Source organism: Crocodylus porosus, unplaced genomic scaffold (assembly GCF_001723895.1).
Source record: "Crocodylus porosus isolate Cpor-Errol unplaced genomic scaffold, CroPor_comp1, whole genome shotgun sequence".
In the NCBI taxonomy this organism is placed as follows: Eukaryota; Metazoa; Chordata; order Crocodylia; family Crocodylidae; genus Crocodylus; species Crocodylus porosus.
The window spans coordinates 163,981,135-164,006,248 of record NW_017728886.1 but is presented as its reverse complement, the minus strand read 5'-3'; the positions used below and the strand labels follow the sequence as shown (position 1 = coordinate 164,006,248).

The window sequence follows — 25,114 nt, the reverse complement described above, 5'->3', positions numbered from 1 at the left end:
TGGGAGAGTGGGCAGGGTTTGGGGGGGTTCATGACAGAGCCCCCTGCGCAGTGTGGAGCAGTGGAGATTGCCCCCTTCCCCACCTGGCAGCAGCCAGTGAGTGGGGGCTTTTTTTTAAAGTCGGGAGCTGGAGCTGGTGCTGGGTGGAGCAGCCATGGGCAGGGGGGGAGCTGGGAGAGCAGGCAGGGGTCAGGAGGGCTGGGGGAGTAGGCAGGGGATGGAGCCTGGTAGGGGTCCCTCCATGGTCCCCTTCCTCCCCTACTTACCAGTATGGAGTTCAGGTCTAGCTCCCTGCTGCAGCCAGTGGGGACTGCCCGAATCACTGAAGCTCTCCAAATGTTTTCCGAACTGATTTGGAGAGCTTCAAATTGATTTTCAGGCCTTTTAACCAGTCTCCTGACTCCATTCAAATTCGGAGATTCAACCACTGAATAGGACAAAATCTCCTCTGAATCGAATCAGTACCTGAAGCTTCGTATAGCCTTACTGCTAATCTGGCGTTGTGAGTAATGTGGTTGTTCCTATGATTTTGTATGATGCACAGTGACTAAAGAGTACATCATTATTTATTAAAGAATAGAAATAGAAATGGACTAAAGCAAGAAAGATTATGGGTGCTGATTCCCAGATCATAGAAGTTTTATACCTCTGGCTATGGAGACAAGGATCATATAGTGTCTATGAACATGGACACATTCTTCTCTCCAATTCTGATGACCCTAAAAGAAGACTTTGTGGAAGGATTTTGTTTGTGGGATTTGTTTTGTTTTGGCTGGGGGGGAGCGGTTTGTGCTGACAACTTTAATCTACAGTATTGCTTGGACATACATGGATTCAAAACTGTGCTATTGTAATATATTGAAGTTCATGTAAGACTTAAATTTGAAACATAAAAGGATACACTGTCTTCTAAAGATACTGTTTGTATCATGGTAGTTCTCAACCAAAACTGGGATCCAGTTACAGCATAACCTAAAAATGTTTAATAATTGCCAGGCAGTGGACTGAAGATCTTGCAGAATGATGATTACGTGGTAGGTTGATGTGCCAGCTTTCTGTATTTTAGCAAGCTGAGCTCAATTTTGAAGTTTTGTCACATCTTGGTTTTATTTATGCCCAAAATTAGTATTCAGTTTGGCATAAAGTTGGAAGATTCTATGCAAAGCAGAGCCTGAACTGGATTTGGTACTGAATTAATTTTGCATAGAAACATGAATAAAGTGTGAATTGCAGAACTTGGTGGATACACTATGTGTTTTGCCTGGCACGAGACAGTGTTTTAATTCTTATACTTTATATGACTACTATTTCCACCCAGAAGTTTAAAAAATGCAAAATTTTAAAATTGAAGTTTCTTACTCTGATAGGTACTTGTGTCTGAAGTGCATCCAACATTAAGACTAGTGTGTTATCTGTTTACTTTCTCCTTTCAATTCCCCCAATTTTTTTTTAAACAAAGGTTTTTTGTGTATAGTGTGCTGATGTGGTCTCTCATGAAGGTTGATTTGTTGCAATCTGGAAAGGGAAAAACTGATGAATTTGTTAGGTAGATGGAGAGTTCTTGCTATATAAGTAGTGTGTTTATTCAAAACGTAATACTCTCAATCATGGTGCTCAACCTACAACCTGTGGGCTGGATCTGGCAACCATAGTCATCTAGTCCATGAGGCTCCTTCTAGGTCTGAAAATTTGGTGGCAGGGGAGCCATGGCAATATAAGTTACCCTGGCTCCCCACAGTAATTAATACTGTCACCAGTCACCCCACTGCTAAGTTTTCAGACCTGTGGGGAGCCCTGCGGACCAGATGACACAGCCCCATATACTAGATTGTGCCAACGATTAAGGTCACTCTGCTGCTGGATCCAGCATGCTGTCTTGGCTCTGGATGCCAGATTACACCTGTGGACTTTCCCTGTGCCAACCCTGTGTGGAATCCAGCCCATGGACCAGCCCCATGCAACTCATTTGGTGTATAGAGCTAGATAGGTTGAGCACCGCTGTCCTACATAGTGTACGAGTGGCAAATGAATTGCAATAGTAGAAATAAACATTTGTTTTAATGCACCAAATTAATGAAGCTATTGCCCACAGAAGTATCTTTAGCAGCTGAAGTTAGCTTCTGGATGATGTTTTGCTTCTTGGTTTGTTTGGGAGTTTTTATTGAAGGGGAGGGATGGGGGTTAGTGTGTGCTGATTTTTATATTAAAGACTATGTGTGCTATATGGAACATTAGCCTAAAACAGAAGCAGGCGAACCCCGGAATGGGTGTCAGTGTGTGGCACGTAAAGGCATTTTGTTTGGCATGCACACCTCGGGGCACATTGTGGGGAAGAGGCTGGGGCTGTGCTGCCACAACAAGGATCGGGTCCCTTGCAGCCCCTCTGCCCTTGGCATGTCAATATCTTACAAGTCGAGGTTGTTGGTGTTTTTGGCACGTTGCCCAAAAACGTTGCTGACCCCTGGCCTAAAAAATTCAGCAGGGAACTATTTATTAGGGTTGTGCAAAGCTTCAGATCATGACTCGGATTCAGAGACAATTCAGAGGCTGAATCTATGAATCCGAATTGAATTGCTGGAAGCTTTAGGCTTTCTGAATCACTTCGGAAAAGGTTTGGAGCCCATTCGGCCATAGAGTATAATGGGGAATCAATGAAATATCTATAACTTTGTCAGCACAAAGCACCCGTGTTACAAGTTTTGTCTGTCAGCAGCTAGAGGTGCACGGCCCCAGATCCCTGCACCTATCTCCTTAACAGCTGGCAGGCTTTGTGGCCTCAACACAGGCTAGCAGGCCTGTAGTTTTCACCCCGCTGCACCTTAACACACACAGGATCATCTATGTCATGAATTTTGCCTGTCAGCAGCTTAAAGTGCAGTTTCCCCTATACCCCTGCACATATCTCCTTGAAACTTGGCAGGCTTTCTGGCCTCAGTGGGGGCACCCATCCCTGTATGTTTTGTCCAAATCAGACAAAAAAACGAGAAAGTTATAGCTATTTCATTGATTCTCCATTATACCCTATGGCCAGCTCTCCAAAGCGGCTCCAAAGCTTCAGAGCTGATTCAGCTGAATCAAAGCAGAAAACTGATCCAGAGCTCCGGATTGGATTGCTGGCATCCAAATCGGCTGGATCCAAAGCCGAATCGAATAGCTGCCTATTCATACAGGCCTACTGTTTTACATCTGTTCCCATCTCCTCATTACTCCTTCTTTTTCCCTCACCCTGAACATTTCTTAAATTTTTAATTCCTTTACCATCTAGTTAAAATCTTTTGTAGTATTTGTGTTTGTGGCGAAGTGGGTATCCCTGGCTAGCCACAGGGCTAGCTTCCCACCTGCCTCCGGGAATGCCGCCTGCCTGTGGGGACCTTCGGCTTCCGTAAGCCCTGGCCCCATCTCAGGCCCAGTCAGGACCCCGAGCTTCCTTGCTGTTCATGGGCATCCCTCAGGGTGGGCCCCTGGCTCTTTTGACCCTTTGATCCTGGCCCCAGCATTGACTAGTCAAGTACCTCAGTGGGGTTTTTGCCTCCTGCCTGCATTTAAGGATCGGGGTCTCCCATTCCTGGCTCAGGTGCTCCTGGAAGTGTGCCTGGCTCTGCGGGGTCACTCCCCCAGCAGGCTCAGGTGCCTCCAGAAGCTTACCTGGCCTACCCTGCTGTGATGGTAATGGAATCTGGTGCACCTGAAGGTGAGGGCTGGGGTTAAGGTGCCCCCTACTCACCTTTCACCAGGGTGGTAAATGGCCTGGCATTTCCTGAGGGCTCCCTCACCATTGAGAGCCCCACCAGGCCATCCACTCTCGGTAGGGTGCAGTTTTAGGTCATGCCCAGGACCAGGAGCCTCCAAGCCATCCCCTACAGCTCCTTCCCTTACCTCCAGGATGTTCCAAGCAGCTTTGCAGCCAGGCAATGTTACTGCTTGCTGCCAGCAGCAAAATGCCCTGTTTATATAGGCAGCCATGGATCTGAAATGGCTGCCAGAATTAAGCACCTACTGACTGCTTGGCTTGGCCCTTGAAGTGGCAGGTACCCACAGTGCCCTGCCACAGTGTTCCATATCAATTTTACTTTTCTCAGTCCAGTTTTCAATTATGCTTCAGATTTTCATTATTGACTGTGCATAATTGCATCATGGAAGACGGACATCTTTTGTGGAATCTGGAGATTTCAGTAGTTGGAATACCTGTTGTAATAAAAGGCAATAACAGGGTTTTTAAAAATTGCTTAGAAAGTTCTTTCTTCATATTGAGGACCTAATTAAAACTTAGTCTGTTTAGAACAGAATTTATCTTCTTTTTCTCTTTTCTTCATTTCTTTTTGGGCGAAGACAAATTGTGCATGTCGAAATTGTGAACGATAGTACTTCTCTGCATCCTAAAGTTAGAGAGGGGGGAAGTCCATAAATACTTAGGATGCATGATTAGTAAATACCAAGACAGGTACTTTAAGTTGCACCAATCAGTTTATTATCTGTACTTACACAAAGCAAGTAAAGGGTGAGGATTTGGCTTACTAACATTCTTTCTTTTCTTGCTTTTGAGTTAGAGTTAGTTTAACATTTCATTTTTTTCCTGACTGAAAACAATAAATCAAGAAAATACTCCTTGTTTCAATTCTTCATGCATTTATATGATTCACTTACAGGGAGAATCTGAAAGGCTTAACTGTTGTTTGCTTATTGTATAATTTTTCTAAAATATTGATTTCTGAATTGCAAATGCTGAATGTAAAGTACTTTGATAAATCCTCTTTTAATTGAGTTTCAATCCGTGTGTGACCTTTAGTTGCTGTTCTTACTGGACATTTGATTGCAATGAATTTTTTATTTACAAACACACAAAATATGCTTTTTCCCCCAGAATCAACGAATCCCATCTGATATGGTATTTCTCAGAACTTCGGAGAAAACTGGTAAGAGCTTTGTGATTACAGAGAATTTTTTGTTTACTGCACGTTTTGATGGCAGACAACTATAGTAGAATATACAACTTTGACAAAACAGTGCATAACAGTCAACTTTCGAGTGACATGGTATTTGTGAACTATAACATATATTTGTGCAGATCAGAAATTCCATATTTTGAACTGTAATACATGATGTATTTTAAAAACATGCTGTCTTGCCTACATATGTTTATTTATATCTGGTAATCACATACTTAAACCAGAGCAAATGTAAATTAAACCTACTTGAACTGTATACAGGCTAAAGTTGTGAGTTATTCTTTGCTGAAATTTGACAGTATGCGTAAGGTAGCTATTTTTTTATAACTGTATCTTTATGTAATGCAATTTAGATGGAAATGTGCAATTAGATTCCATTGTGTTTACTTAATCATTACTAAGTAACAGAGAAAATTGCTTTCTACTTGATACGTACTAGTAATATGTCATTACATTGATTTATAAAATTTTAAAATTGATATAAGTATTTAAGACTGAAAGCTTAGTTTGAACAGCTAAGACTACTACTTAGCACTCATTACATATAGTGTATTATATTGTGCTAACGTAACATAGTTCTGGCAAGATGTGTGGAAACTGCATTTTTTTTCATTTTTAGGAAATGTTCTGATTCTAAAATCCAATTCATTTAATTTGACAAAATACATTTCAGTTTTTTTAATTGTTCTGTAACAATTATTTTGCTTTGATATTGACATGGATTAAAAGTTTCCTGTAAAATGTTTTTTTAAGATTATCATATTAGCATTTGAAGTGAAACGCTTCTGTCTTTTGCAGACTTCTTTTCAGTTATTTTCCCAAATGACGTGTTTCAATAATAGATTTTTTTTTCTTGGAAATTTCTGTTTTTGATGGCATGCAATTTCAAGTAGAAAAATGTTCCACTGAAAAAATTCCAGTCAGCTCTAGCTAGGCTAACAACATTCTTGTGAAATACATTCTTAATTATTTTTAAAAGTCAACCAAAGATACAGGTGTGAAGTGGGGAAAAAAACAACCACACAGCAAGTTGGTGCCTGGGCTGGAATTAGAATTCAGGAATATACAGTTTTTCTATGAGTACTTGCCAATGTGCACTCCACCATTGGTGCATGTGAGTTGTGTGCACTTGTGTGGATTCTTCTGGTGAGAGTTTTATATACTCACGTAGATTTTTCTGGTTAGCTCCACTCATAGAGAGTAATTTCTGCATCTTGAGTGTCTTCCTTTTTGTAACAGAAAGCATAGAAAGTGTCATGTCTCCATCTACTCCTCAGTTCTGTTTACCTGTGGAGGAAATTTAGGAGTCTGGTGGTTACTTTGATAGACCCTGTTCCCAGAAAAATAAATCCTCAAATGGAGTGAATGTAGAAGTAGATTATTAGAATTCTCAGATTGACTGCTGGTACCAAAAAAAAGAATAACACTATGTATATTTATACGTATAGATATATTTATGTGATCTAAACAAATAAGCGTCTTACAATTTAGGATTCTACATCTTAAAATCCTAAACATTTCTAATAGATGGCCAGCTTATTAGGGAGGTCTTATCCAAATTTAGAGATTAAAAGTGAAAAGGCATTGGATCTTCATTATATCTGCAGATGGGAACCTCAGCAAAGGATGCCAGAGGAACACATCTCAGAACACAGAGGCCACTATTATCTCCCTCCTCAAAAGAGGGCTTACATTACTTAACATAAAGGTCAACAGTTCCTTCTCAACAGCTGTAGTTTCATGTTGCAAGTATAAAACAGCTTTTTATCATTTTTGTATATATAGTTAGTGTTAATAGATATTTGTTAGTCATTAGTGGTAAGATTAGAACATCGTCTCTATTCCCAGTAAAACATCTCTTTTCTCTTAGAAAATGAAAGAGAGCTCTCCTCAGGGATTATACCCCAAAGAATCATTTGAAAATTGTATGGCAAGACCCAAAATGGTTCTTGTGGAACATTTGGGCAGCAGTTACAAAACATCGATACCTGTCTACTCAGACCATAAAGCATTGTCTGATACTAGTAATGCAGCTTAGTACTGGCGTCTTTGATATTGACAGTACTAGTACTGATACTGCTGGCTACCTGCCTTTGGTACCAAAGTTTCTGATATAAAGGAGTTATATAGCATGAAGAGATTCAAGAATCAGGCAAATGTCTCTCTAGCTCTGTTGCAGGTCCTGATCAGATTTATCTTAGAATACCCAAGGAATTGGCTTACCTAACTGTAGAGTTGTTGGCTGTTATCTGTGAGAACTCATGGTGCTGAGCTGAGATGGGGTGCGGGGGGGGGAAGCAAATATAATATCCGTTTTTTAAAAGGGAGGGAGCAAGAAGGGTTCAAGGAATTAGATTGACGAGTCTAGTGCCTTAAAATATACTGAAGTATATCACAAAATAATTGATTTTGTAAGCATCTAGAGATTACAGGGTGGCAAGAAACAGCCACCATGGGATTATCAAGAGCAAGCCAGACCTAAACAACCTGAATTCCTTCTGTGACTAATTATCAGGTTTTATGAATGGGAGAATAGTAAAGTATATGATATACCTTGGCTTGAGTGAGACTTTTGCCACTGTTTTTCCAAATATTGAAACTACTTTAAGGTGGGTATATAACTAGTTGCATAATTATTCTCATTGACCAGTCAGTCATCAGTGACTCATATCAGACTAGGATGAGGTACAGGTTTCCCTCGCTGTACATGCATTCCTGGAAAACGGTGCATAACTTTAATTTGCATAAAGGGAACCCACTTTACAATGTAACAAATGCGGATATGTTCCAAGACCTCAACTGTATTGACACCCAGACCCATTTCCACCACTTTTACAAGACAATTTTGCCACTCACAAACAACAGACAGAACATACAAGCACAGGGCTCTATTGTAATGGAGATGGCAACTACAGAAACACATGTCGCAGACAATGAGTGAAGAGCACAGATCCACACGGGAGACTATATTTTGTTGTGCGTCACTCTCAAAATGCACCACACAAAGCAGCTGACTGCAGGCTTCCACCACACTGGTTGCGTAAGAGTGAATTTACTTCACATATAATGAATTTTTGGTATAAAAAGGGTCGTCGCATAAGAGTGAATTCACACATACGGAACCCGCATAAAGCAAGGGAAACCTGTATCAAGTGGGGTTCCCCAGCAGTTTGTTCTGCTTCTAATATTGGTCATTATCTCCACTAATAAGTTGGAGAATAGGATGCAGTGTTAATTGATTAAATTTGCAGATGACACTAACTTGAATGGGGTAGTTGAAACTATAGAGGACTATAGTGGAAAGGATTGCGATTAAAAATGACCTTGATGAACTGGGAAAATGTTTTAAAATGGGTCAGCAATATTTTCGTCAAGAGTGCCAAAAACACCCCAACCTTGACCCATACCTGGACTTGGCATGCCAAGGGCAGATGGTAGGGAGCTGCAAGGGGCCTGATCCTCATTCCTGATGGTAGGTGCACATGTACCAATGGGTGGACAGCAGGGGAGGGGCCAAGGTCAGGCTAACCCAGTCTGTTACCTGCCATTCCCCCAAGGAACACATGTAGCTGCCACTGCCACAGAGCTGGTGCTGGGGCTTCAGACACCAGTGCAGTTTGTTTGCAGCCTTCAAGATGCCTGACAGACCCAGCCTGGGCTCTGGGCAGTTGCTGTTGGCCACAGAGCTCGGGTTGCTTGCAGCTGCCCAACCACCTGCTGCAAGCAGCCTGGGCTCTGTGGCCAGGGGCAGCTGCCCAGAGCCTGGGCCAGCTGTGGCGTGCTGAGCAAAGTGGCATCGCGTGCTGTGCTTTGGCATGCCTACTGTGGGCTGCCAACCCCTGTTCTAAAACAACAAATTGGATATTTGATGAGGACAAGCACAAAGCATTACACATAAAATGCATGTATACAAAATGAGAATAACTGACTAGGATGCAGTAGAGCAGAATAGGATCACAAAATGAATATAAGTCAACACTATAATATTGATTTTTTTTTAAAAAAAAAAAGGCAAAGCGTGTTGAGTTATATTATCAGGAGTGTCATATGCAGGTTAGTGGAAACTATATTCATTCACTTGATTTGAAATACTATATCCAGTTCTGGGCAGCCACACTTCCAGAAAAATGTTGACAAATTGGAAAGACTTTATAGTCCAGAGGAGAGCAGCACAAATTATTAAAGCTCTCAAAAGCATTACATGAGAAAACATTGGAAGAACTGGTGGTATTTAGTGCAGGGATTGAGAAGGAGTTTGGTAGGTCTTCACATCCATAAAGAATTGTTATAAAGAGGATGGTAAATGCTTGTTATGTGTCTACAGAAGACAGGACAACACATAATAGCCTTAAATGTCAACAAGAGATACTTGATTTAGATATTAGAAAAAACTTTTCAACTATAAGGGCAACTAAGCACTAGGAAAAAAATACTTATAGAGGTTGTGGGTTTTCTGTCATTAGAAGTTTTTCAGTATAGTTTAGACCATTTTTGTGTGGGGTAGCTTAGACAGAGGTTGGACTAGATTAGTGATGCTCAACTGTTTGGCCCCAGATGAGTGAGATGGGCCCAGATTGAGCCCTGCAAGCCAAGATTGGAACCTGGGGCTTAGCACCACCCTCTCCCACCCCCATGCTCCAGGATTGGTCTCTGGGGGGGGCGTGGCACCACCCTCTCGTATCCCAGCACACTTGGGCTGTTTCCTGGGGAATCACCACCCTCTCCTGCCCCAGTGCACTAGAAGTGGGTCCCAGGGGCTTGGCACCATCCCCTCCTAGCTCTCCACATGCCAGGATCAGTTCCTAGGGCCCAGTGCCACCCCAGCTCCACCCTGTGTGCTTGGATCAGGCACCCAATCCAGTAGGCAGGGTCTGGGGATCCCTGTGGGTCCAGAAATTTGGCAGTAGGGAAGTGGTGACATCATTCTTCTGCAACCAAATTTCCAGACCCATGGGGAGTCCTGTGAGCTGGATGGCATGAGGCCATGGGCTGAATCTAGCCTGCAGGTCAGGGTTGAGCACTTCTGGAATAGAAGATTTCCTCAAGTTTCTTTCAACCTAATTTTTTTATGATCCTATTCCAAACTCACTGGATTCCCAATTATATCTAAGATGTGGACTGATTGCAAGTCCCCTAATAGTCTGTCCGAACATTACCGAACAGCTGTCTAAGATAACACTCCAGTTTGCCTAAACTCAATTGTCTTTCATCCCAGAGTTGCTTGATGTCTAAAAGGTTCTTTCATAGTTTACCTGCTATTATGGTTCAGTGGTAGAATCCTTGTCCGCTATGTGGAAACCTGGGTTCAATTCCTAGGTGCACATATAACTACAGCCATTGAGGCATCAAAAGTTTGCACTCGGTCCTACCTGTTTCAGTGGTCTAAAGTGGGGGATGGAAGGTCTGGGTGGCCTTCACTCCATTCTTCTGTCTAGGCAGATGCATCAAAGGTCCTAGTGACCTCTCGTGCGTATGCCATGATCCAGAAGGATTAATGTTTGTATACTACTGTCATGGTTTGTCCCACAATCAAATAACATAGTGCCTTTTGCGATTTAAATGCTGTCCTGGAGAGGTTCTCAACCACCCTTTGGTCAACTAGGTACATTTCACATATATTAAAATCTCTTGTTTTAATGGACAGTTACTTCAGTTAAAAAAGGTGGAAGAGATTAATTCCCTTATGGCAGGATTACTTTATACTAGATTCCTTGTAGCTTGTTCATGACAGGTGAAGGCACAGCCTGTTTTCGCCTTAATACTGACTCTATTAAACTATGCTAGAAGTACCACCTGAAAAAGATCATGGTCTACTCAACCAGGGTGCAGACATCTTTCTAACATTTTTGTAGGAACTTGGCCATAGTAGAAATATGTAAGGTAGCTGTGGAGAGTTTCAGCACATACCTTGCTGCAGCATTATGCTCATGTAGAAGTATCTCAGGTTGTTGCTCATTTTGGTAGGTGACTTTGCAGTTATTACTTGCTTCAGATCTGGCCACTGTCAGCAAAACGAATATGAAAGACCGCTGAAGGAAGAAATGGTTGAGTACCTGGAAGTAACTAGTTCTTTGTGATGTGATTCCTCCATATCTACTCTACAATATACCCTCTTTTCCTGTTAATATGATAATTCCTAGATAATATATAATAATATATGTTATAATAATAATATAATACCTTATAATACTTGTGTAAAACCTGGATTCAGGATTGATGCAGGAATTGAGGCGATTCTTCCCTTTATGCCTTCAGCTGAAAGCACAGGTGAATTAAGCCCAGTTGCAGCTCCCAGCAGACATTGCTGGTCAAAAAAATCTGAGTGAGAGTGAATAATGTGCATCTGTACCAGTAGTGCAATATCTATGGATGATTCATCTCAAACATCCACATTTAATAAATAAGTTTCTTCTTCGACTTGTGCCTAGGCCACTAAATCACAACTCTCCCCTAAATGTCAGTAAAAGACAGTTTTTCAGAAAGAAAACCATTAACATCCATATTGTTGAGCAGCACTCTTCAGCTTTCCTAGAGCCTTCCATTTATCATCTTAAAAAATAGCCTTTTTGTAAGAACAATTTTAAAGGTTATAGCATAAGTGTGATTGGGAACAGGAATTTTATACCTTGTCCTAAAAATTGCACATCCTGCCATGTCATGTGATGGCAGGATGCACAGTGTTTAGGATGGAGCATAAAGTTTCTTAGATCCCAAATGCAGGATTGAACCAGGATCTGGGGCAGCCTCGAACCTGCATTGGGATCAGGGTCCAATCCCTGGGCTCATGCTGAGAGCAGCCTGTGGTCTCTGAATGGGACACAATACTGCCCAGTCCTGATGTAGAGTCAGGTACAGGGTTGCCTTGGGTTAAAAAAACAGGCTGCACATATGGGGGAAGCTGAGAACAGGTAGAACACCTCTCCAGTCTCAGCTTCCCCTGCCCTGGGTTTTTGAACACTGAACGTGTAGCCCAGTTGGGCTTCGTGTATGATTTTTAGACTTTTGGCTACCTTATGCCTGATCCCAGGGATTGGCTCAGAGGGTGGTCATGTCCCATACCATGCAGCTGCCAGGTGTCTGAATCCAATATTCAGCTGAGCATTGGGATGGGGTACAGCCCAGGTCTTGGTTCAAGATCTGATATTGTCCCCTATGCAGTGCCAACAGCAAGGCTGCCCCACCCGTGGAACATTTGCAGTATTGCCCTGCAGAGTCGAAGTGGGCTACCAGCAGGCTGCAAACGTGGGTGCAGGAGAGCCCATTTGCTCTTGTCTCCATGGCACTTGAAATATTCTTCCCTGACCCCACATACAGGCTGCAGAGCAAGGCTGCAAACATATAGGCCCCAGTTTGGGTCTAGGGCCTGTCCCAGACCTAATACAGACAGTCAGCTGATTGTTGACATTGGGATGGGGCAGCTCTAGCCAGTTTGGAGACCTTGGACTGTGCCAGGCTGATGCCCACAGTCAGCTGAATATCTGCTTTGGGACTGGGTAGCCCCAGGTCTGGGACACATGTCATTTTTTTGGTTTCAAGCACCACACAAACCAATCACAAAGATGTTCTACATTATGGGCACCTATACACGTTTACCAAGGCTGCTCTGATGTGCTGTAATTATAACATGTCAGAGCAGACTCGATTAATTGAGTCTGCTGGAGCGTGGTAATTACTGCGCTCCAGCAGACTCCAGCATCATATGTATCAACGTCTCTGCCCTGAAAAATGATAGTGTGGGCACTTTAACTAAAGCTTATTCAACAAGCTTTAGCTAAGTGCCTGTGCCACCATTTTCCAGCATGGGGAGATGCTGATGCACAGGATGCTCCAAACTCTTTAATTAGACTGGCTTCTGGAGCCGGTCTAATTAAAGTGCTTCTCCCCCAGAACACATGTATAAACGTCCTATATGTGGCACATCTATGTGGTTGGTTTACCACATTTTATGGCACCTTAATTTGGCTTCATGTATGGCATGTTGTAATTTATGGTGTGATCAATGTGTTAATCCAACTCCTTGCTTCAAACAGGATAATCTCCGTGTAAATCTTCCCAAGAAAGTGTTTTCTAACCTGTGCTTAAAAACTTCCAACGTCTAACAAATAAACTACTTATATTGGCAGTGCACTTTTTTTTTCAAAATCTGAACTTCAAACATATGGCAGTAATTGCTTTTTGAATAAAAAATAAAACGCTTAAGTCTATAATTGTTTTTTTCCTGCAAGTTGTAGTTTTGAAAGATTTATGGTTTAATTTATTGTTGACACTTTAAATACTTTGTTAAAACATTTTAGTTTTAATATATTTTGATGTTCAGTATGTAATTTAAGTTTATCTTCTGTACTATAAAACAGTTTACTTTTTATAGCTTTATCGCATTAACTTCATTGTTTTAAAAAAGAGCTTGTAGACTGTTCCTTTAAATCTTTTATATTTTTCTCAAAAAGCCTCTTTTGGGGCTGAAATTTCTCTTTATATTTTCCCCACCTGTAAATGATTTTTCTTAAGAATATGCTGTAATTTCCTTAATTTCCAAACAGAAAAGCAGTTTGAATGGTAGAAGTGAGTAATTTACAATACAGCATCTTGTACTAGTCTGGGATCGGTTCATGTAAGTATGGTGTCCTTGCCAGAATGGGTCTTAGTGGCTGTGCCCTGGTGGTGAGCACTTTTACACTATACAAATTTATGAGATGCAGGATCTGCTAGGATACTTTGAGTTGTACAAAAATACCTTAAGTGCAAAAAACTAATGTTAAGTGATGATTCACTTTAGTAGCTTAAGACTCTTTTAGTATCTTGTGCATGGCTATTATTCTGTGGGACAGAATGTTGCATGCTTTATCAGAGCTGTTGTCTCTTTTACTGCCTTCCGTAAATAATATGTAATTTAATTTCTGACAAATGCTACATGTTAACATTCCATATATAACCTAATTTCTAGATTACTGTCATTTTGTATCTAGATGCAAAAATAATTATTAGAGTAATAATAACATTTGGAAAACAAGTCTAAAAAGTTTTTCCCTCTACTCCTTTGTCTAAAATTAATGTTCTTTTATCTAGAAATTGAAATAGAGAAGATATTTGTCTCTGAGCCTAAGACGAGTAACAGCTCCTCAAACCCTCCACTGAAATTCTTTACCTTCAAACCTGATCAAATATATGCTCTCAGCTCCTTGTTCTAACAAGGATTTTAAAAGGACTTTTTATTTCTTCACTAAAATTCCCTACTTTTCTTCCTTTTTGCTGATTTTATTGGGTTTTTTTCACCTCAAAGTAACCTTTATGGCTTCTAAATAAGTTTTATGGACAGATAACGAGGAGTGTGAAAACTGTCTATATTTCATAGATTTCATAGACATTAGGGCTGGAAGGGACCTCAGAAGATTAAATCCAGCCCCCTACCCCATGGGCAGGAAATCAGCTGGAGTCAAAGGATCCCAGCAAGATAAACATCCAAATGTCTCTTAAAGGAGTCCAGAGTAAGTGCTTATTCCACCTCTGGCGGCAGTCTGTTCCAGGCCTTTGGGGCTTGGACTGTAAAGTTCTTCCTTATGTCCAGCCTGAAATGGTCTTGGAGGAGTTTGTGACCATTTAACCTTGTCATCCACTGGCTCTTTTATGGCTTTCTAATAAATGCATAGAAAAAGCCAATTAAAGGTTATACAAATGACTCCAGCACCTGTAGGATAGCTCCAGATATTGTCCAAGACAATGTCTTTGTCTCTGAAAGACAGAAGAAAAATGTCTGAAATGTCACGTGTGAGAACCTCTCTCTCTAAGCAAAACTCCTTGCTTTAGCCCTTGATTAATGACCCACCTGCATGTGAAGATCCTGAAGAATTTTATGCTTCATGGGCTATATGTTTGGAGGAAATTGCATGCACTCCCTAACTACTTAGTTCTATTGCCACGTTTTATTACATGACTCCTGTGTTGTGGTGTTTTCAACAGATGCTTTCAGAAAATTTGTCTGTTTTAGTTGGTAGCCTCTCTTTTATCCTTTTACATGTTTTATTCCCTGCTGACAATCAAAGATCTGCAATCTAGCAGGACAAAGTGGAAATGTTTTTGCTTTTTGTCCCCTTGACCGAGATACTTGGACTTCAAGAGCTTGGCTGTTTTATCAATGTTGGGAGCTGCCAGTGAGACTTGTTTTCTATTTAGAGCCAGTTCCCTTTGCATATCCACAGAGGCTCAGCCTGGGGAGTGAGAACCTCTAGCTTCTGATCGATTTTCCTGAGAGCTGGTATATTGTTAGAGGTGGAGTATGACAAGGTAGGCTGACACCAGGATGCTAGAACTGTTCAGAGCTAAATTGCCAAAACATGTTGGTTATGTCCATCACAACAGAGAGCTAATTTTGAGAAATTTGAAGATTTAACATCATATGAATTGGCATATCTCCTATTTTAGTAACCAAGGGAGGAGCATCTCCACTTTTAAATAGATTAGGCCTTTGAAGCTTCAGTATCTAGCTTTTAAAACTGGAAGGCATTTTTCCTGCGTATGTTTGAGGTACTCATATGAAACAGCAAAACAAGCTTTCCTTATCCACCTTTAGGGGAAGCATGCTATTTATTTGACACAGTGTCTTCTAGAAGAATTCTTGAAGCTACCCTTTACCATAACATTGACCGTTACTTAATATTGTCCACATAATTTTGCTTTTTTATGTATTCTTTTCTCTGGTTGTAAAATTCAAGATCATGTTAATTAGCTTTGTTGGTATCACTAGCTTTTCTTCTAACCACTTGAATTTTTAGGTGCTACGGCCTCATGTTAGGCATGTGTACAGATGCCTAAAAACTGAGTTCATGAATAGCAGTTTACAGGTTTCCAAAGCCTTAGTAAAGGAAAAAGAGGCTTTAATACTGCAGTTTCTGCTTACCCTTTGTGATTACATCCATATAAACTATATTGAGTATAAGAGAAGGTTGGAATAAATAATACGAATTTTGTTCAAAGATTTTTCTAAATCCTGGTCATCTCATAAGCTTTATTAGGGGTATAACTATGTCAGGGATGGGCTTGGGTAGTTTTTTTCCCAGCATTGTTACACTGGTGTAATAGGTCATGGTACTGTTTTTATATGATCTACTTTGTTCCCTTTCCTCTATAGCTAAATTTAACAAACCTTTGAATTATTGAAAGATGGAAGAAGAGCAAGCTACTATATATAGGTGGCTGTGTGATGATAATTCTTGGTTTTATATTTGTGGAACTGCAAAAAAAAAAAAAAGTAAAAAGTAAAAATAGTTGGGATAAGTACTCTTGCCAAATTTTAGCCAGGAGGACAGCTATAACTTGCTTGGAGGAAACTGTGTTAAGAAATCAGTTTACTAATGGAAACACTGGCACAACCTTAGTTATAGTAGTGCAAATGTTATTGCTGAATAAAATTTGGGCCTTAGTTACTGGCTTTAAGTCCCAGTTTTATTTTAGGTCTTAAATGTGGTGCTATAAAAATGAAGAGTTAATCATCTTGATAAATTAAAATGGTGTCCGCTGATTACTCTAAAAATTTTAAGTAATAGCACAAATTCTGACCCTTGGGAAACATGTGTATTTTTCTGTAAGTGGGTAATTTAAAGTGTGACAAGATGGGGAAAAACACAAAAGCAAGGAACAAAATGGATACTCTAGTGCCATTTATAGTGCACTTCTCCATGCAGTAAAGTAAATAACTACATATGGAGAAAATTGTTTGAGTGTTATGGTGAATAATCACGGAGGTAATTACTGGAGCTATTAAATGGCAATTTCAGAATTTTCACAAACTGAATTGAAGTTGAGAGATACCATGATTGTATGTAGAGCTGCATTAGCCCAACATCACTTCCTGATAACTTGGTGAATTTATTGGGGCAAGAAGCCAGATATTGATTCATCAGGATTTCTAATATTTACCTGATCTCTGCAACCACTGAAGAGCAATAGGGTCCTTGAGGAAGATGTGTGGGCGCCAACCAACAGATACATAGCTGCTCTGCTCCCCCTTCTGTGTTTGTCTCTCCCATTTATAGCATATGAATTTTGTTAGGTACTGCTTTCTCAGCGTTCCAGCCTCAGAATGGAGGGAGAAAACCTTAATTATGATGTTCTCATACTTTCAGCAGGTCTAAGCAGAAGGAAATTATCACCAGCTCTCCAGTAGGACTGGTATCCATTCCTTCTCTGTTCAGAGTTATATCAACTCCTTTAGGTGTGCAGAACATATAGGGAATATAGAAAATGATTCTTCAGTATGGAAATGAAACATCAGGATCCTCTCAAGTTGTCCAACTTGCTGTCAATGTTTTCTAACAATGAGAAAAGTGACTTTCCCTTTTAAAATTAAATCCACTGTGTTAAGAAGACTTTTTATTCATTCTCAAATCTGGATAAGTTATTTCTGTATGACTCAATAGATGGGGAATGAGTATGCGTGCGTGCGTGCATGCGTGTGTGTGCGTGTGTGTGCGTGTGTGTGCACGCGTGTGTGTATGTGTGTTTTTTAAGCTACTAATTTGTAGTAACCAAGTGCCAGATATACTGCTCAGCATTAAGGCAGTAGTTGTGAAGCTTCCAGATGCTACAGCCTTTTAAATTAATCCTTCATAGAAAGAAACATAATCTCTGCACATTTTTACTGTATAAAAATTAAACTAGACAAATATAAAAATGCCATGTTAAGACATTAGTAAAGTATATATAGCAGGAAACTAAGAACTCTATAAATGACTGTATAGTAAAGGTGCCAGTAATGTGTAATAATAATTTCTTCTTTACCAGCTTCATGACTCAGTGAAGGCTAAGATGTATTTTTCCTTTGTGTAAAGGCTTGATTTGGAAATTTGAATTTTTAAATGAATCAGAGAAAGATAGTACCACTTTGGAATTCAGTTGTGCAATTTGCACGTCGCTTTCTATCTCCTTGTAAAACTGACTGCTACAGAACAAGTCGGTAATAGTTACTTTTGTCACATGTTCTGGAATTTTCTACAATGTTTAGAAACTATACATTATAAAATCTACCTGTCTTAAAACTAAAAAGCTTTGGAAATGTATTGCTACAGAGAATGACAAATGACTATAGTGAAGTTTTGCACATACGGCCAGATAAACTTTTATCTTCAGGGCATGAGTGACTGCCAGCAATCTGTCCAAACTACTTTAATCTGTTCCCATACCTCAGTTCCCATTCCAGTTTTAACATTTGATTTAACTCAGGCTAGAAATGTTTTGACACCTGTCTTAAGCTACTGAATAATATTGATGTTATGTGATCAGCCGTTGTTTTAAGCATATCACGGTAGGAAATTTAAAATTTATACTAAATATTTCATCTGAGAACTGAAAATCTGCAAGTATAGTAACAGTAGTGAAGAAAATAAGCCATTACTTGTATCATCTACAAATACACTATTAACACAGCAGTGTATAATAAATACCATAGTAAAACACTGCTGTATTATCTAATGATTCCTAATATATAAGACTATTTTTGTATACACACCTGGGTGACTTGTACATTGCATTTTATATATAAGATTGTATACCATTAAAGAATAAAACTCTAGTAATTTTCTATTAATAGTAACTTATTCTACTTTTAGTATGATAATCAGGAATTTTGTTAATTCTTTGGTTCATGTAATTAAATGTCTGTTAATTTTTAATGCTAAAGGACAAGATTTTTTTTTCTCCTGGTAGAGTTGCAAATACAGAATGGAAAAAAAATGCATTGCCACTGACATAAAGAAATTTAGCAGTTGGTAATTTTTATGTACTATAGCTGTTAAAACAAGTATTCAAACTTTTGAAAGTTAAAGTCCCTTCTGCTCCTTCAAGGAAGTGAAAGCAATCATGTGGAATAACATATGCCTTTCCATAACCACCAGGTTTACTTCCATTGGAACCACTGATAAAATCTTCCATTGACTTCACAATTTGTCACGTTCTATCACAAATCACATAGAGTTCAAATGTGCAAAAACCACTTGTCAGCTATACAAATACAAAGTAGTATTCTGAGTTGCACAGAAGCAGTTGCACAGAATTGGAGAATGCAAATAGAATAGGCCTTCTTACCAGGTCAGGGTTGAGCTATACAGGCGACCCTCGCCATTCACAGGGGATATGTTCTCATATCCCCAGCGAATGGCAAAATCCATGAATAAGGCACAGCATTCATGAACACAGTCTGAGTTCATGAACGCAGTGCCCCCGGCGGCTGGGGGGGGGGAGGGGCATGGTAGTGGCAGCGAGAGCCTGGCGGCAGCAAGTACACACCTCCCGAGGATGTATTTAAAGTGTATTCAAAATGCCGGTTTGGCGTTCACGAATATCTGAAACCATGAATTCCAAACCTGCAAATAACAAGGGTTCCCTGTATTGCAGGGGAAAAAACCACAGGTAAATGACAGTCTGAGAACCAGGGAGTTTTATAGTCTTTGGTATTTGGCAGTGATAGGATTTGAAAGGTATAGAAACTGAAGGTGTTCATCTCTATAAACAAGTGGATGAGACAACGAAGTGAAGTTACATAGAGGGCAGGGGAAATGACAGGCTAGAAGTGTATTAAGATCAATAAAATTCCAAGTTTTTCAACAGTCATGCCCATAAGTCATTATGTTGCAGTAATTAGCTTAATTTTTGCATGTATTGGCATAAAAGTGATTTTTAGGGTTGGGCTTAAGGAGAGCCAATAACGTAATGGATTTTTGACTAGGCACCTTTCCACCACTTGTGAGGGGCAGTATAGGAGAAAATGTATGTTGGAGAAGTAGGATTATAGAGTCATAGGAACTGACTCGCATGTCTCATGCAGCCAGAGTTAGAAGGATGATGGCATGTGCATGCACTCTTTTTTCCTGCATTAAAGTTATCTCATAAACCTGTAGCAGGGCTGGCATATGCTGTGTGTGATACAGGGCTGGCAGGTGAGGCATGCTGTGTGTAGTCTTCACCAGACCAGCCCTGCAAGCTGACTCTAGTGTAGCCCTATCCAGCCCACAAACCAGCCTAGAGAACCTCATCCAGTCCATGGGGCTGAATGAGTTCAACACCCCTGGTCTTGATGTTTTTACTGTTCTACTATGAGGAAGCTTGCAATCAGATTACTAAAAGGTAATCTGGTGATCAATACTAACAACTTAATACTGTGTTTTGTAATATTGGGTTATGAATCATATCCTTGGACATGTGCTTTAGGGCTACATACAGATAGTCATAAAACCCAGGACTAAATCAATTCAGTCTTTGTAGGTTAGAGTAAGCTGCATAGATTAAACTGTTAAGCAAGTGAACAGACATTCACTTTTGAAATGCAGCTACATGCATGCAGTGGCCCAGGCCAGAACCTTGGGGTGCTAGAGCACACCTTTCTGCTCAGCTGGAGCAGACTGCTTGGGCCAAGGCTAGCTTGCCCACTCTGTGTATCGGCATAAAAGTGAATTTTAGGGTTGGGTTAAGGACAAGCAATAGCATAATGGGGGGCGGGAATTGCAGGGGAAGTGAAAATCATTGTGGGATACTGGGAAACTGCGTTAACTTGAATCTGGAAGGGATCTGGAACAGAAATTCAATAAACCAATTTAACCTAAATCAGTTAAGTCTGATACCATATCCATCCCAGTTTATCTTGAACCCAGTTTCAGCCAATTCAAAAGTGGTTTATGGGCACTGAACTTCTGGGTTAAGTACAGACAGTCAAAAGCCTGAGATTGAATTGATTCAGCCTTCCTAGATTGGTCTAAGCAGGAAACAGACATTCAGTTTTGATTCCACAAATGCAGCCACATGCCTGCAGTGGCCCAGGCCAGAAGCCAGGGGGCACTAGAGCACACCTCCCTGCTTGGCTGGAGCAGACAACTTAGGTCAACTTAGCCTGCCCACCCAGTGCAGGGGGAGGAGGGGCTGGTAGGGGAGGTGCAAAGCATCCTGGGATGCTGGAGGTCTGAGACTTAACTTATAGATTTCATAGATGTTTAGGGTTGGAAGGACCCTTAGTAGATCGAGTCCAACCCCCTGTCCTGGGCCCGACGTATGCAGCGGGGAGCTGAGGGGCCCGAACTTGCAGCGGGAGGGAATATGGGACAGAAGTTCAGTAAACCAATTTAATCTAAATCAGTTCAGTGTGATACTACATCCATCCAGGTTTATCGGAAACCAGTTTCTGTCATTTGTGCACTAAACTTTTGCTGTGTTATAGATATGAACTGTAAACTTTTTACAAAAATACATTGTTTTGAGTTACTGGTCCAATAAATATGAATGCTTATTATTCCAATTTTAGACATTGTATGCACCTAGGATATCATGTAGTTACAGAAGTAGGAACTAATTCCAATAAAACAAAATGTATACCTGCTGTAGAAAAAAAGTATTTTCATATAATTAATAGAGTAGGCAAAATACCTGATAAAATGTATTGTACTTTGTACTATCATAAAATATAGGCCATATCCAGATCCATACATCCACTAATCTTTCCCTTGGGCCTAAACAGGAGCGATGCATAGGGCGTGCACGTGCACCCGCTGCAAAAAGGTGCAACCGACACTGTCAGCAGCACCTGTAGGCGGTTGCTGCTCGCCACCCCACCAGCAGCCCTGCAGGTGGCATTTGCGGGTGGTCCCTGGCCAGCAGCGCCTTTGAGTGGTTGCTGACCCGTGGTCCGTGCTTGCCAACCCTCTGCCCCACACCTCCAACAGTGCCGGAGGTGTCTGCAGGATCTCCCTGTTCACCGCCACCGGGCTCCCACCGCCACCAGCGCAGCCAGGCCCCACCAGCCACCAGGGGTACACATTGTTCATGGGCCTAAAGGAGCGAGTCTAGAGCTTGTGTTTGAAGCCAGCTGCCCTGTGTAGCAGTGTTGCTCAGTTACTAAGCCATTTAACTTAGATGATAAATAAATAAATTTAAGTTGCTTTAATAAGAATCCTTAACACTTTCCAAATTAAATTATTTGTTGTTAACTAGCTGCTATTTCTAGGTAAGTTTTCTAGGATAAACACAGTATGGTATGTATTAAAACGAAGATGAGTCAAAAAGGTATACCAAATTGAAAGGAGGATTAATTCATTGCACTTTATAATTCTGTATATCTGTAACATCTTAATATATTTTTTGCAATATTTATTTTTATAAGCTCTTTTATTGAACACAAAATTATATAAAGTGAGTGTCAAAATTCTGGATATCTAGGTGTCTGTGTAAAAGACAAAACAAAACAAAAAACCTTTTTCTTTATATTGTTTAATGCCAGCAGAAGAATTCCACCTTGTTTTAATAAAAATTCCTAAAACGTACCAAGTCAATCTTGAAATTCTAAATATGCAGCGTGATCAAGCTTGGATTAAAAGCATCTGTGGGTTTGTCAATAAGGAATTGTGATGAGTTCAGTGGTATCATATTGACTGTGTATTAATACATGGTATCCTATTGGACCATCAGCTGATTGTTTAGAATGTAAATGAATCTGTTGATGGATCCAGTGACTGATGGCTTAAATTCCAATTAATCAATTGCTTCATCAGTTTCTTAATTCAGATCAAATATCTCTTGAGTGCACACAGTTCTTTCAGCATTATTAAGAGAAATTAATGCTTTAGAACTAATTTTCATCAATCTCTTATAAATGCCAATATTATGTTCAGTTGTGTCCAAAGTGATGACACTATAGCTTAAATGTTTGGGATATATTACCCTTTTTTTCTTTCTAGTAGCTATCATAACTGAATTTTACCTTTGACAGAGTTAAATGAAACTGTGTACTCAAACACGTCATCTTGGTGCTGCTATTCATCTTGTCATCAGTTTAAAATTTTCATGCACATAGTCATTTAAGTCATATAAATGATTTAAAAATTAAGTTGATGGTAAATGATCTGGTATTAGGTATGCAAAGTCACTGTCCATTTTTCTTTTGTTTGGTATAGTCTAGAAACCCATCTCTTTCAATGCTGTTGGGTTTCTGACTCATAGCAGGCAGACTGGTAATATTACAAGGCAATTTATAACTGTTTATGACAGTTTCACGTGACTAGTTTCACAATGACCCATCAATTAATTCATCAGCACTTGACAGAGACTCTTCAGTGTGTCACTTAAACCAGTTGATCTTAATTTGATTGCCATTAAAACCTTCCTTTCCTGACAACTCTTGTCAATTATACAAAATAAAATCAAGTATTCATAAGTAGGGTGTAATAGGATATAGGCAGACAGATTTAATAATTCAGTTTTGCTGAGCCTTAACTGGCATTTGTTGTAGCTATTGTTCTCATTTGTAAAAAATTTATTGGACACAACTCTTGAGAGAAAGTAGACATCATATTTTTAAATTTATTCTGACTCAACTGTTACAAGAAGAATACAAAACATTTAGAGTGGTTTACTGTGTTTTAGGGTGAACTAAAGGAATGAACTGTTATAGAAATTAAGGTCTCTTGAGATAATTTTTAAATAAAGATTGTTATCCACATTTTGCTCTGTTGGTGTGGTACTTTGGTTTAAGGGAATGCAGAATTTAACCTGATATATATGTAAAATAAAAGAATACTTGTTAGAGGCTCAGGCCCTTAGTTAATATAATGGGAAAATATTTCCATAAGTTATAATGTGGGATAATGTATACAACTTAATTGCATTTAGTTTCACTTTAGTGTGGCATCATTAACACAGAATTGTCAGACCATAAAACTAAAAACATAACTACAAATTGGAAGCAACCATAAAATAAAAAAAAAATAGTATTTGATAGCAATTATTGTAAATATTTTGTAATCCTTAACCAAAACGGAGCCCTCATATCTTAGTTATCTGGGATAAACTTGATAACTAATAACATAAGCAATGTTCTGAAATTAAAACTTTACAGAAACACATTAGATTCATTCATTTATTTAGTTTGTTTTTGTCTTGGCTCTTTTGATACTTGCTGCAAATTGCTTTTGTTTTTTTTTTAAATCCTTCTGCTTTGTCTGTGGACCTCTTATGTCCCATTTCTTCTTCTTTTTTTTTTTTTTTTTACACATGTATACTGGTGTTGTCATGAGGAGGGATCTGGGTTTTCTATTCCTGTGGAAACAGGTGTATTTTCTCCTTTAAAGGAGAAAGACCTGGGAAACTGTGGGTTTCCCCTTGCAGGCTAGCACAGCTCCATCCTGTAAGGGGTTGCTTGGGGCTGGGGAGAGTAGGAGGTGGGTGATCAGAGATAGGGGGGCCCACATACATGTGCATGCCCACACATGCACTTTGCCAGCAATACACCCAGGCAGCATGGTGAAGAGCAGCTCCCTGCAGGTAAGTCTATGGGAAGAGGGCACAGGTGACATGTCAGAAGGTGGAGGGGGGCATAGGCAATGTGCCAGGGAGGCATGGAGGGGCTCATGCCCTCTCTAGATTTCTGCACCCATAGCAGGGTATGGGGCTGCAGCCTGGCCAGATGGGCATTGGGCAGGAGCCCCCTCTATGGCCCAGCAGGCAGGACCCAGCACAGGGGAGAGCAGGGCAGGGGAGGCTCAGTGCTGCTGCTGCTGCTACCAGGAGCACTGTGCCATCAAGGTGAAGTGCCCCCTGCCCACCTAACAATAGCGGGGGGGAGGACAACTCTGTGCTGCTTTGGCATTTCACCTTTGCAGCCATGGTGGTGCTGCTGACTTGGGGCTCCTGGTGGTGGCTGTGGTGCACATTTTTGTGTGTGTCCTCCCCCCTGCCCCACACTGCTGCAGGGTAGGCAGGGGAAGCCTCACCTTGGTGTCCATGGCAGTGCAGCATTCCCACCCAGTGGGCCACAGAATCAGATCCTGCCCAATGCTGGTCCAGCCAGGCTACAGCGCCATGCCCTGCCGTGGGTGCAGAAAACTAGGAGGACACATGCTTTCCCATGCTTCCCCTACATATTGCCTATGGCATTGCCTATACCCACACAGCCCCAGCCCCACAGACACGTCCTTTTCCACACACCCACCCCTTGCCCAACACATAGCCTCTTTCCCACACACTGGTGGGGCTAGAGCTTGGGGGCAGGGGACTGTGGTTCAGGAGTGAGGGACACTGGCAAGATCAGAGGGCTGCAGATCAGAAGTGAGAGGAGAGGAGTGGGTTGGGAGTTGGGGGCACTAGCAAGATCATGGGGCTGCAGGTTGGGAGTGAGAGCCACCAGCAGGGCTTGGTGG

General features: G+C 40.7%; 1 protein-coding gene across 2 annotated transcripts in view; it reads left to right on the top strand.

Annotated features, from left to right (window-relative positions):
* ATP9B (ATPase phospholipid transporting 9B (putative)) overlaps nucleotides 1-25,114 on the top strand; it is a 325,951-nt gene that overhangs the window by 102,800 nt on the left and 198,037 nt on the right. For both annotated transcript variants that reach the window (XM_019544740.1, XM_019544749.1), the window contains exon 7: nucleotides 4,862-4,913. In XM_019544740.1, coding sequence (XP_019400285.1) covers nucleotides 4,862-4,913 — 52 coding nt within the window. The remainder of the gene's footprint in view (nucleotides 1-4,861; nucleotides 4,914-25,114) is intronic.